The sequence below is a fragment of the Micromys minutus genome (assembly GCF_963924665.1).
Source record: "Micromys minutus genome assembly, chromosome: 32".
In the NCBI taxonomy this organism is placed as follows: domain Eukaryota; kingdom Metazoa; phylum Chordata; class Mammalia; order Rodentia; family Muridae; genus Micromys; species Micromys minutus.
In genome coordinates this window covers 16351982-16366181 of record NC_137967.1, presented here as the reverse complement: position 1 = coordinate 16366181, position 14200 = coordinate 16351982, and the positions used below count along the sequence as shown (strand labels likewise).

Genomic DNA, 14200 nt, shown 5'->3' with positions numbered 1-14200 from the left:
GTGGGACAGCTCCTTCAGGCAGATCTGCTGGGACAGGTCCAACCTGTTAATGTCACCCGTTCACATACACACTGCCACAGTGGCACCCTGAAACAGAGCACATCACAGAGGCCCGTGGGTACTCCAGTCCCGCTGGCACTGTCCTCAGTCAGGCTGAGTGGCCTCCCACACACATGGGTCTCTAGTCAAACTCACACCAGTAAAGCCTTGGTCTGTTCTAGACTGTTCTGTTCATATGTGTGGTCATATCTTCAGACAGCCACTTGCTTCAGAAGAACTTGTCAGAGTAAGACCCTTCTCAGAGAGACCAGGTCATGCCCCACACCTGACATTTCCTATCAGTGGGCCTGTCATATGTTCTAGGTCCTGTCACATGCCAAGCCGGAGGCAGCAGACCCCAGTCAGGCTCTCACACCCAAGCCTCGCCTCCGCCTGACTCTTCCTTATTCTCTTCCCGCAGCCCTCCAGTGTCCTGCCCACAGCCACTACCATCTCTGTGGTGACTCCTGCCCTGTCAGTTGCCCGAGCCTCTCAGCCCCCGAGGGCTGTGAAACCATCTGCCGTGAGGGCTGTGTCTGCAATTCTGGCTTCGTGCTCAGCGGCGATACCTGTGTGCCTGTGGGCCAGTGTGGCTGCCTGCACCATGGGCGTTACTATATGCTAGGTGACACCTTCTACCCTGGCCATGAGTGTGAGTGGCTCTGTGAGTGCGGGCCTGGTGGCCAGGTCACCTGCCGGATAGAGTCCTGTGGGATCCATGAGGAGTGCCGGATAGAGGATGGCATCCGATCCTGCCAACCTAAAAGCTCTAAATTAATGCTGATCCTTCATGGTGTCCATTATGCCACGCCCGATGGCTTGGTGTATGACCTTTACGGCTCCTGCTCCTACATCTTGGCACAACTTTGTTTCCCGAAACGGGGAGAGGAGGGGTTTTCCGTTGTTCTGGAGAAGAACTTGGCCGGAGATCCCCAACGGCTGGTGGTTAATGTGGCAGGCCAGGTTGTGGTCCTGACGAAAGGGCCACAGGTGAGTGGACACAATCCCACACATGGTTCTCCAGGGACAGAGTCCCACATATGAGAGTCAGGCCCCTACTTTGGAAGGTCTTAGGGGGACACTGACCAATTTGAGAGTCCTGAGGGCACCCCAGAATCTGGTGGTTTAGAAGGCAAAGGTAACACCCAGAAACCTACTGGAGACATGGCCCTGTTGCTACCCTGTTCTCTAGATTAAGATGACTCACTCCAGTCCAACTAAAGAGCACCAAGCTCTGCCATGAGTATCTAAGACAGACAACATTCTTTGCTAGAACTTTGCCTCTCTTAAAATGATGTTCTCTGACCCCCAACTTAATTGACCTTTGCATCCAGGTGACCGTGGACAGTGAGATTGTGACACTTCCTATGGTTGTCGGATCCATATTTATAAGTGCTGAGAACCAAAATATATTTCTGCAGACAAAGGGGGGGCTGAAACTTCTCTTTGACAGAAATGCCCATATTCTCATGTCTATCCCGAGTCCCTACCGTGGGCGGATCTGTGGCCTCTGTGGGAACTTCAATGGAAACCGGAGCGATGACTTTGTGCTGCCCAGCGGAGCAGTAGCCCCCAATGTGGAGGCCTTTGGAACTGCGTGGCGAGCTCCCAGCTCCTCCTTGGGCTGTGGTGAAGGCTGTGGACCCAATGGCTGCCCTGTGTGCTTGGCAGAGGAGACACAAGCATATGAGAAAAATGAAGCCTGTGGGAAGATCAGGGACCCCAAAGGCCCCTTCGAAGCTTGCCACAGGGTTCTGAGTCCCACTGAATACTTCCACCAATGTGTTTTTGACCTTTGTATCCATTCCGGAGACAAAACCTCTCTCTGCCGTAGCCTGGCTGCCTATACTGCAGCCTGTCAGGCAGCTGGTGAAGCAGTGAAGGCCTGGAGGACAGAGAGCTTCTGCCGTGAGTGTCTCTGAGCCCTGTGTGACCCCCTGGCCCTTCTTCCCTGTCTGCTGCTCAGGAGAAGCCCCTGCCTGTAACAGGACTTCCTCCAGCCCTGCCCTGGCATCCCCTATGGCTTTCCTCCTTTCTGTCTGGCTCCGGAGTCTCAGATTCCAGTTAAGAGTCCACACTCCCCAGACCTAACAGTCACCCTTTCCCAGGATGTCCCCATCTATTTCCATGGTGACCTAAAAGGGAAGTGATGGGCTGAGAGCCCACAGGACTCCTGAGTCTCAGGCTCACTGACCCTTCCCACAGACTCCATAACTTCTCACATCCCCAGTGCAAGGCCAGAAGCAATAGACCCCAGCCAATCCAGAACCACACACCTCTTTCCAAATTATGGGGTAGCAACAAGTCTCCTCAATGCCCCATGCCAAAGCAATGGTCCTTAGAGCTTTGGTGAAAAGACTTTTCTCCTATGGTTTCCTATTAAGACCTAGACCCAGAGTCCCATCCTCTACCCAATGACATTGAAAGAGCCCCACTTTGACTCCAGACACCATCACTAGCTCAAACAGTAGGTGGCTTATGGCCCCTGTGCTCTCTGGTCATACCCTGATGGCCCTTAATGCCTCTGCACCTGCTGTACTTCCAAAAGAAATCAAACTTCATCCCAAACCTGATTCTCCTTTCCTGCTCCCATGGTAGCCACACCAGCCTGCAACACTTAGCCAAGGCCTTCCTTATCTTTGCTCTCTTCCTGTGTCTTCCACATACCCTTGTCCTCCTCCTGCTTCATCCTCAAACCCATTGTTGTGCTATTCTAACCGTTTGCACACACCTCCCAGCTCACCTAGATAGTCTGCTTTCCTCCCTCCCAAGTCAACCCTCTCGGAGCCTCCCAGAGGTCAACCGCTGCTTCTGTCTGAGCCTCCCAATACATCTGCATCTTCTGCCTCACTTCCCCGGCCCATCCTGACAGCCTGCCTGTCCACTCCATCCCTTCCTCAGCCTCTTCGTGAGCTTGCCTGTGCTGTCTTCCTACATCTCTTCATCCCATCCCTGTCTTCTGGCTGTTCCTCTGAGGCCAAGCCCAGTCTTCTGCAGTGCCTTCCCATCTTACCCTAGCATTTCCATCTCCCTGACATTCTGTCTCAGATTTCTCTTCTCTCCCGGTGCCGTATGGCAGCTGTAGCTGGCTGCATACCTGGGTGTGAGCTTTGGAAGACGGGGTTGGAGACTGCCTGCCACATTCACCGTGCCTCCTCTCCCTACAGCTCTCCATTGTCCTGCCCACAGCCACTACTCTATCTGCACACATTCCTGCCAGGGGTCCTGCGCGGCTCTCTCTGGCTTCACCGGCTGCCCCACACGATGCTTTGAAGGCTGTGAGTGTGATGATCACTTCCTGTTATCCCAGGGTGTGTGCATCCCTGCCCAGGACTGTGGCTGCTCCTACAATGACCAGTACATGCCGGTGAGTGAAGGGGGCTGGAGCCTCTAAGCAGGCAATGTGGGTGGAGGAACTGGATGGACATTCGGAGCTGCTGTGTTCTGAGTTTCTGTTCAAGGATTGGGACATGGAGGGCCACCACCTGCTCCCAGCTGTGGCTGCTGTACTGAGTCACCCCAGGCTCAGCAGGTCAAACATAAGAGCTTAATTTCCCGCAGTTCTGGAGGTCAGGAGTCAAAGAGCAGACTCACTGCACTGGCATCAAAGTGACGCCAGGGAGAACACTGGGTCTTCTTCAGAGGACAATCTAGTCCTTGCCTCTCCACCCCCTGGTGGCCTCGGTCAGTCCTAGGTTGACCACACCCACTCCAATCTCTACCATCACTTCTCTGTGTGACATGACATCTCCCTGGAGTTCTTTTATGGATGCCCATGGGATCTCCCACCGAGGTAGGATAAATTCTCCATCTAAACAGCGTTAGTCACACTGCAAACACACATTTCTATTTAAGGTAGAATGCGCGTTCCCAGGAAGTGGGAATTGCTGTTTGGCTGTGTGGGCGTTCCTCCACTACCCTCCCTCTCTGAACTCCTTCATCTGCAGAATGGCTGAGTCAGCCTCCTGGCTCCATAGGCACCGGGTACTCAGGACAGCTGGTACCCAGTGAGGGGCGGCCTCATCCTCCCGAGCTCCCGTTCAGCAAATAGAAGGGCATTCATAATAGTGCAGTGGGTGACTTAGCTACCAGTCATCCAACAGTGTGATTTGGAATTTTGTAGTTAATGATGTTTTTTGAAAGCTTTGTGTTCATAAGTCTGTTTGAAACAATTTATCTTGTGATGGCAACAATCTGATACAGGCTGCACACAGGGGTTGTGAAACTGAGAAGCTACTCACTAGCCAGAGGCTTTAACTTGGGTGGTTTGCACTGGACTTTTCTTCAGGTCTCAATTGCTTCTGGAAGCCACCTGGAACCCCCTATCTTAGGTCTGCAGCCTCCTCTGGACCTCCACACCTACCTCCGACTCTGACCCAATTTTTGTATACCTTGTCCCATTCCAACACCTTTCTTGCTGTCCCTGACTCTTTCTGTACCTTCCCACCTTATCCCTGACCTCCTAAGCCCTTTTAGAGTTGTGTAGCAGACACCTAGAAGAAAGTCCACAGAGAGATGCAAACATGCCCTCGGGTACTAGTAGGACCCTCAACTCACCAAACCCTGGTTCACATCAACGGATTCCACCCTACACACAGAATATTGGGGGGGAGGGGATGACAATTGTCCTGAACATGTTTTATTGGCATGATGTCCTTGCCAGTACCACAGTGTCTGAGCATTTTTGTAGCATTTGCATTGTATTGAGCATGGTTTAAGCTAGACAGTAAGATGTGGTAGGTTACATGCAAAAATTATACCACTGTATAGAACTAATTTAGCATCCTCTAGTCCGGTACCTTCATGGGCTTCTGGATCAAGGGATGACTGTTTTGTGATAACTGCATTAATAGTTTGGGTTTTTTCTTTCTTTCTTTCTTTCTTTCTTTCTTTCTTTCTTCCAAAGTTTTTAAAGTTTTACTTTTTTTTTTTTCAAACTTTTATTCTTTTAAGGAATCTAATTTTAGGGCAATTGTAAACCTGTGTGTGGAGGAATACCCTTTCCTGAGGCTTTTCCACTGAAGCCACACCTGTTTTACCACCTTCTGTTTGGGTGTATATGTGTCTGTTATTTATTTCCTATAAACGGTTTGAGACTTTCTTGCAAAACACGGCGGCAGCTCCTTGATCCCTAAGCCATTAAGTCTGGACTCCATGACAGTAAGGAATTCGATCACGTGACCGAGGATAATGATCAAAACCAGAAAACTCACAGTTGTTCAATACCATTATTATTATCAGTTGACTTCACCCGAATCTCACCGGTTATTTTAACACAAGCATCTGTAATCACTACCGTCTGACCCGGGGCTTGTGAGGAAGCAGACACTGTTCTCTGTTCATAAATTCTACTGAGCCTTCCAGGGAGAAAATGGGAAAACCCAGGCCTGAGGACTGATCCCAAGGCCAGGGGCTCAAGGAGCTTGGGTCTCAGGAAGCAAGAAAACAGGAGAAGATGACCAGAAAAGAGACACTCAGTTCAGGGAAAGGTGTTGCTAGAGCCATTCTAGGCCACAGGCACTGGGACTCTGAAATGTCCCCTGAACCCACTTTACCTCCTCTGGTACGTTTTTATTATGTATTATAGTAGTAAGTATCTTCATATGATTAGTGTTAACAAGTCACTACAAAATGTCATAGATTAAAACAATGACTGTTTGTGTTTCTAATCTTGCAACTGCAGCTGATCTGTGACCTAAAGCAACAGCTGAGGGATGATACTATTGGCTACTAACCTTTTGTTGCTGTGAGATAATATCTGAGGGGAACTGTTTTATGGATAAAGGTGGTTTTGTGACTCACAAATAACCATTATGTCCTAGATTACCTTAATGCTATAAAGATTACACACCATAGGCTAATAATACTAGTTTTGCAAGAGCTCCGAGGATATCATACTTTCCCAACATAACCAGAGTCCCCACTTGTAAATTCCATACATGGATAAAGTCCTCACCCTCTTCGCACCATTAATACCAACCCCTGAGAACTAAAGTCCTACATGGTTTAGGGAAACAGTCATATTTAAGCCAACTCAAGTGGGATCATTGCCCATACCACATGGTGACAACTCGTCCTGCAGGGAACTAGCCCAGGCTGGTGCTCACAGTCACTGGGCACAGTCTGAGACAGGGACAGAGTTGTCATGGGGTGGGCTGTCAAGGCCCTTGAGTCCAGACACGAACTCTACACATCCTGGCCTCTGCTATGTTTTATTTAGAAATCACAGTCTGAGAGCCATTGAGACGCCTGGGTAGAAGCCATCCAAGCCATTTCTTACTGGGAACTTTACAGTTTCCCTCTGTGTGAATGCACACCATCCATCCCTTTCTGTGCTAGGTGAACTCCTCCCTGATGTCCTCAGACTGCAGCCAGCGCTGTTTCTGCTCCCCAGACAACGGTCTGACATGCCAGGAAGCTGGCTGCCCATCCGGCCGCGTCTGTGAAATCCAAGCAGGAGTCCGAGGCTGTTGGCCAGCCAAAGGTCTCTGCACCCTCTCTGTGGGTGGCAACCTCATTACCTTCGATGGGGCTCAGAACGCTGTCAGCTCCCCCGGTGTCTATGAGCTTTCTTCTCGCTGCCCGGGACTCCAGAAGAACGTGCCCTGGTACCGTGTGCTAGCTGATGTCCAGTCATGCCATGGCAATGACAAGATCGTGAGCAAGGTCCACATCTTCTTCCAGGATGGCATGGTGACTGTGAACCCAAGCAAGGGCGCATGGGTAAGCCTGGGCACAGAGGGCAGGGCTGTCTCCCCTGGCTTTCCTTCTTCCTGTCACAGCGTCCTACATCCTGGCTACCCAGTGACCTTGCAGTCTGTTTTTTTCATCCAGGTCTCTGCACTTTTCTCTGAACATGTACCTCTCTCTCCATGTCAGCCTGGGTCCCTCTCCTTGGCCTGAGTTCATCTGGCATTCAAGTCACAGGCTAGCTCTGCTGTTGATTTTGATCAAGACTCGCTGGTTAGAAGCAACAGGAAGCCAAGTACAAGCCTGAGGGCTGAGGAGAAAATGGATGGACTGGCTCCATATCTGGGAAACCCAGAGACAGCCCCCAGAAGTGTCTGGACCCAGACACCCCAGCTGCACTGCTGGAGTTTCCACCCCTAGATTTCTGACTAGGGATTAAAGGCGAGAGTGCCCATGCCTGGCTTTCTTAGATAGTTTGTTTTTATTTTATTTTTTCATGAGAAATACCACTTGTCCCACCCTGACCGTCTCAGCAGAAACTGGTCCAACAAAAGTTCCAGGCCTGCTTCTCCTAAGTCAGTGGACTACCTGTCCACTTCTAGTCTTGGGAGTAGAACACTATGATTAGCCAAGCTGGTATCACATGAAGTGCTGGGATCCCTCAAGTCAAGTCCCAGGTCCCATGATCCCCACTAAGAACTCAGCACATAGTTGTGCTGATAGCCAAGACTTATTACAATGAGAAGTTATGAAGATACGATGGGAAAAGAAGTCAGACAGAACGTTTTAAATCATTATTATGTCCTGAAAAGGTAGAACCTGAAGAGTGGCCCCAGATTCACTCAATGGCTTACTTGTCTGTCTGACCTGAGGAGCTTTTCCCTTAACCTCGGAGTATGATGAGGATTCTCCCTCTGCCCTCTGACAACCGAGAAACATTAGTAAGTTAATCTGTCATATTGCAATGGGTAAGAGCAGAGTACTGAGCTGTGTGTAGACACACGCCCCAGCTGTCTCCCCAGCTGTCTCCCCAGCTGTTCGTCCCTCCATGTTACCTTCCTCTCTTCCAGCACTTGCTCCTTTGCTTGAACCGTCATTGTGCACGAGGACTCCAGCCTTGGACTCCCCTCAGCTGCTCTGTCACTCAAGTCTCACTTCTTCATGTCCCCTCCCCCTCCGCCAGGTGAATGGTCTCCGAGTGAATCTCCCGGCTACTGTGCTGACATCTGTCTCTGTGAGGAAGTTGCCCGACGGCTCCATGTTCGTCCACCAGAAGGCCGGGGTGCAGGTGTGGCTTGAAAAAGACGGGCACCTGGATGTGATGGTTGGAGAAGACCTAGCAGCCATGCTGTGTGGGGCCTGCGGGAACTTTGATGGTGACCAAACCAATGATGTGCATGGCTCTCAGGGGAAGACGACGATAGAGAAGTGGAGAGCACAGGACTTCTCCCCATGGTGAGGATGGAGAACAGAAGCCAGACGCTTGGGAACTAGGGACAGAGGTAGTGTGGGTGGACGCCGAGTCTGCAGAATCAGTGCTAAGTGTCTGTCTCTTGCAGTTCCAACTGATCAGTCACCACCAGCAATGAAGACATCAAGACCCAGAAGTTACAGTGATTGGAAGATGCCCCGTGTGTCCCTTCCCTGCCCCTCCCCTGAGCCCCAAAAACCGAACCTGAAAGCATTGAGTAAATATCTAGACCCAGAGTGTCTGCCTCCTGCTGTCTCCCCTACTTTCTCCCCACTGTGGGGGCCATGGATGATGACGAGTCTTTATTAGAAAACAAGGTTGCATGTGTGGGCACGTGAACAGACAAAGATTCAGGCGGCCAGAGTGGGGGAGACAGTGGGAGATTGAGAGTCACAGAATGTATGATTAAAGGCGTGGATGGATGAAGGGTGGAGAGAGAAAGACAAACGGACTTTGGCCTTGCCGTTTATAAGCCTGGTGAGCCGCCCAGTTTCTCTCTGACTTGGTTTCATCACCTATAAACAGAATGATCTCTCATGGAGTCAGAGTGTGGATTAGTGTAGGAACCCCTCAACAAGAAAAATGGGAACAGAGATGATGCTAGGGAAATGAATCGGTTCCTCTCTGTTTCTGAGAAGACACCATGACCACAGGCAACTGATAGCAAAAAGACTATATTGGTTTATGGCTCCAGAGGGAAAGTCTATCAGGAAGCTAGGCAAAGATCTCATCTCTCAAAGCCCTCCCTGGTGTGGTACTTCCTCCAACAAATCTCCGCTTCAAACAGCACCACCTACTGGGAACCAATTTTCAACAACTTAAGCTCAAGAAAGACATTCCCATTCAACCCACTACAGAGAACATAGGAGGGTTTAGAGAGCCATGTTTAAAGAGCAGCAGTTCATGTTATATTAAGTGTCAGAATAAGACAACACCACTGATTTGAATCCTTACTGAGTTTTTGGTAGAATGATGGAAGGGAAATTTTAAAATTAATTTCAATAGTTTTATTATCAAACAGCCAGTCTTCTCAGTTTCTAGAACCGGGGTCAGTTTTACAGTTTAAGGCTAGGAGTGGAGTTGTGTGATTAATAGCAATGGGGCAGTGTGGTCACAGTGGGAAAAGCATGATGAAGAGGTAAGTAGGTCAGTAGGTCAATGGGTCAGTGGGTCAATGGGTCAGTGGGTCAATGGGTCTGATGATATCAGGAACATCTGTATTTGAGGAATACAGTGGAGAGATAGCAGGTGGTGGGTGGAAAATGGAATACACAGAACTTAACTTCTGACTGGATTGGAGTTTAGAGGCAAGTTAAAATCACAAACAGCAGACATAAGTTGGAAATTGAGAGGTGGGGGAAAAACAAGAGCACAGCTTTCAAAATTACTGGCTTAGCCAGGGTCAGAGAGTGTGGGAAAACTCTGCTAATTAAGATTGAACTCTACCACTGACCGGATAGCCTTCTGGAGCTCAGTTCAATATGGAGGACTCCCTTCATTGGCAGAGCTTCTTCTCTGACTTTGCCCGGGGAGTTCAAAAATCTGCCACGCCTCTACCTGTGGAATGTCACATAGCCTAAGCTCAACTTCTGTTCTCCAGAGAAGAACCTGGTTAGCTAGCACCTGAAATGCTGAAATTCCTGAAATGCTTCCCCATGCTAATGAGGCGGCAATCAGTACCCTAAGACCTCAGCCAATGACATTTGCCCATTCTGGATGGTCTTATGCCCAGTACCCGAAATTATATAAGCCTTGAATCACGCCAAGGAAAGTGGATCCACCTCCCTGCAGCTGGTGGCAGTGCCATCTTTCACTGTATGTGCTCGCTTCTGACACACACCCCACCTTGTGGACCAATATGGCTGACAATATCCGAGGGCAAGAATGGTGTAGCAATGGCACCAAGGAGAAAGAGGATGGAATCCTATATTCTAGCTTCATTCTGTTGCTATGGCCCAAGCAATTTAGGAGAGCTAAGAACTTATTTCATTTTGCAGATCACCACCCATGATTGAATAAAGTCAGGAACTTGAGCAAGGTCTTAAGAGTAGAAGCACTGGAGGAACACCACTTTCAGGATCGTGCTTACCTAGTTTTCTTATACAGCCTACAGCCACATGCCTAGGAATGGTGCCACCCCCAGTGGACTCTTCCAGGACACTCCATCTTTTATCAAGTTGATGCACAAAATCCTCACATTAAGTATAACCATTCAGTTCCTTGTCCCTCAAATCTTGTGTGAATATCATGATTTAAAACACAGTCAAACATTTACATCTTTAAATTTTTTTTCAGCAGTCTAAAAGTCCAAGGAGTCTTTAAAATTTCAAAGCACTAGTGCAGTGCTCAGCCCTATATTAATCCCACCACCACCCAAAGGCCTATCCCAGGCTTAACCTGGCTCCACATCACACATGCCGCAGTCCTTGATGGACATTCAAGCATCTTGACATCTGCAATGACCTGGGATCCCCACTGCAGTTGAGGCTGCACCTTTACAAGTGACCTCTCCACAGGGACTCCGATGCTGCCACATGTCACCAATCCCTCAGCTGCTCTCCACGACTCCTTCCAAACCTTCACACACAGTACCACCCAGCTGACTCTTACACACTGCTTGCCAAGTTCAGACCTTATTTAACTTTTTAATCTAAAAGAAAATGTAGCCGGACATGGTGATACAGACCTTTAATGTCAACGCTTGTGAGGTGGAAGTAGGCAGAGCTTGGTGAGTTTGAGGCCAGCCTAGTCTGCATAGTGACACCTGTGTCCTTACCCAAAGCAAAACATTCTAATACAGCACAATCCAGAGACACCCCCAACTTGATATTTATATGCTAAGGAATTATAGCATAAAAAGCATTAAAAGAATTCAATTTCTATCAAAACATGAAAGCTACGTGTATCCTGCCTTAGTTGCAATGTTTATTGCTGAGATGGGACCCTATGGCCAAAGGCAACTTGGGGAGGAGAAAGTTTATTTCCAGTTTCATGTATACAGCTCATCCTCTAAAGCAGTTAAGGAACTCACACAGGGCAGGAACCTGAAGGCAGGAGCTGATGCAGAGGTCGTGGAAGAGTGCTTGCTTACTGGCTTGCTCCTCTTGGCTTGCTCAGCCTTCTTTCTTATAAACCCCAGGACCACCATCCCAGGGGTGCTGCTGTCCACAGTGGGCTGGGCCCTCCCCCATCAGTCACCAATTGAGAAAACACCCTATGAGCTTGACTTACGGAGGTAATTTCTCTGTGGAGGCTCCCTCCTCTCAGATCACTTTAGCTTGTGTCAAATAAACATAAAACCAGTGATCACATATACTAAAACTGCTGTACTTTGTAACACACAAATTGATGGAATTGGAAAATATCCCGCTGGGCGAGGTAACCCCAGGCACAGAAAGACAGATGCCACACACTTTCTCTCTTTTGTGGACCTTTGATGTGAATTTTCAGGTTTCTGTGCTCAAAATGGAATGAGAGTCAGCTGAGGTCAGGAAGCAAGAAAGGAACCATGAGGAAGGAGGGAACTTAGGGGGAGTAGGAAGACATGTGTGATAGGAAAGGGGAGTTAGCAAGTATGAAAAGTATTAAGTGGGGATGGAGCAGGGACGGGGAAAGATGGCGTATGAGGAACAGTTAACCAAAATAAAAACATATGAAAAAAATGTAAAAACTAAAAAATATAATCTATAAAAAATTAAAAAGCATAAAATAGAGACTAGAAACATTTGTGTGAGCATATGCTACATGAATAGACACCTCTGGGTATTCCTAGAAGCCAAAGATACTAATAAAATTCTCGGTGCCACACATGAGGTACCTCCCTGTGCCTCTGTCAAGCCCCAGAGAGCCCCACCCCCAACAATACAGGCTACAGCCATTCTCTTGGTTGTCCATCAGAACTAAATGGTAAAAACCACATCGCTGAAAGTGTCATACACTTTGGTTGCAGGACACGGAGACATCCAGTTGGAACTTGAAACTTCCACCCCGCTGGCTAGCTTCACGGGATCGGAATGTGCTATTGCAGCCCTGCTGGGGAAGAAGTCACCCACTGTTTTACCCACCTGTGGGTCCTACCTGTTACAGTCCCAACTGACCGGGCGTGACTGTTTGGGGGCAACTACTTTCCAATTCGATCTAAGGTTTGCTCCACAGTCAGGAGCTCATTCCTGCTCCTGTCAACCTTGTCAAAAGCCAATGGCTGAGGAGAGAAGAGGCTCTGGTGGGATTTACTACTGGGTGCACTAAATAGACATGTAAAACCGTCTTCTACGTATTTGTGTTTTTACCCATAAAATAGTGCTGCTCTAGCCTTGGACAGAGAAGCGTCCATTTGCAGCGGTGAAAGTTACTTCACAGACTCACCACTGGCCCGGATGCTGACAGTAAGTGACTGCTGAGTGCTCAGTTCTAAACAAGGCATCTGTATCATCCCCACCATGGCCCTGAGTATGCTGAGGGAGCTTGAGAGGTATCTCAGCAAGTAAGAGATCTTGCTGAGCAAGCATGACTTGGGTTCAAATCCTAGCACCTAGGTTAAAAAAAAAATTGAAGTGGAGAGGGGCTGGAGAGATGGCTCAGTGGTAAGGGCACTGACTGCTCTTCCAGAGGTCCTGAATTCACCACATGGTGGCTCACAACCATCTGGAATGGGATCTGAAGCCCTCTTCTGTTGTGTCAATGTATTTATAGATGTAAAATAAGAAAATAATTCTATTTTTAAAAATTGGAGTGGTCACCTGTGGCCCCAGGGCTGGGGTGGTAGTGGTGAGATGGGAGACTTTCTGGACAGCAGCCTAGCTCCATGTTCAGTGAGGACCCGATATCAAGAGAATAAGGGAGAGGATGATAGAACAGGACACCCAAAATCCTCCTTTGTTCTCTGCATACCCACGTGTGTGGGCACACACAGTCAAGAACACACACACAATGTGTCTTACAGGCTTGTATGGTAAGAATCTCTTTTAATGCTTAGTTTGTCTTTTAAAAAAAAGCAATGTTGGATGCTAGGGTTATTTGTCACCCTGGCAATCATCCAGCCCTTCCCTGGCACTTGACTGCCTTGAATGAATGACTTGGCAGCCAGCTAGCTGGTCTGCTGTTATGGCAGCCTGGAAGCTCTTGAATGCTCCACGGACACCTGCAGGAAGCTATACTGCATGGACAGTCACTTAATGCTAAAAGACAACTCTTGCAATAGTCCGTGGTTAGTGCAAGTGATCCTTCAGTTGCATGGAAGGGTGTATGATCTGGCTATTAGGAAGATTCTTCTGGAGATCCGGTCGCTTCTGTGCTGCCCTCTGGTGGTGCAACACTAACATTGGGCCTTCTGCAATTCCGTCTTTGCTTGACTGATTATCAATAGAGTGGGCTGAATTCATGACCTGAAGAGGAGGGACAGACGGTAGAAGCAACTGCAAACCAGCAGGTGGCAAGGAAACTGGCAGCGAGACAGTGGCCTTGGAGCAGTTGCGGCAACGTTTGGGTGACTGAAGATTTCCAGTGAGAAGCCAGGAGCAGGGGAGCAGAAGTAGTGAGGTACCTGTTCTTTGGTGCAAGGGGCGGGGCGGGGGGAGCTTTTGAGCGGAAAGGGTAGAAAAAATAGAAAAGCGAAGTGTAGCCTGGAGACCCCAAGAAATTCCCAGTTCCAGGCCAGCCTGGGTATAAATACAAAAATCCTATCCCAAAATACAAAGATTAACAACAGTAGGTAGACACCTAAGGCTGTGAGTCTTCAGTGTGAAGAGAACACACTGTTCTAGCTGAAGACCCGGGTTCAGGTCCCAGCACCCATTTGGCGGCTCACAATCGCCTGTAACTCCAGTTCCAGGGGATCACAGACGAACATGCAAGCAAAACGCTTCTAAGGATAAAATTTTTTTAAAATTTAGTCTTTGAAAAATAAATCTTTTTCAAAAACACGGTTTAAACCTAACCTCTGATCCCTAGAGTGCTAGCACCAGTGAGAGGAAAAGTCGCAGCGCATTTGTGATAAAATTT

General features: G+C 48.6%; 1 protein-coding gene across 1 annotated transcript in view; it reads left to right on the top strand.

Moving 5' to 3' along the window:
• FCGBP (Fc gamma binding protein) overlaps positions 1-8427 on the top strand; it is a gene marked incomplete at its 5' end in the record, with an annotated part of 84498 nt that extends 76071 nt beyond the window's left edge. Inside the window, 6 exon segments of the mRNA XM_080908678.1 lie at positions 461-1029; positions 1374-1947; positions 3207-3406; positions 6379-6762; positions 7913-8184; positions 8289-8427. Coding sequence (XP_080764804.1) covers positions 461-1029; positions 1374-1947; positions 3207-3406; positions 6379-6762; positions 7913-8184; positions 8289-8298 — 2009 coding nt within the window. The 3' untranslated portion in view covers positions 8299-8427.
• Between the last annotated feature and the right edge of the window lie 5773 nt (positions 8428-14200).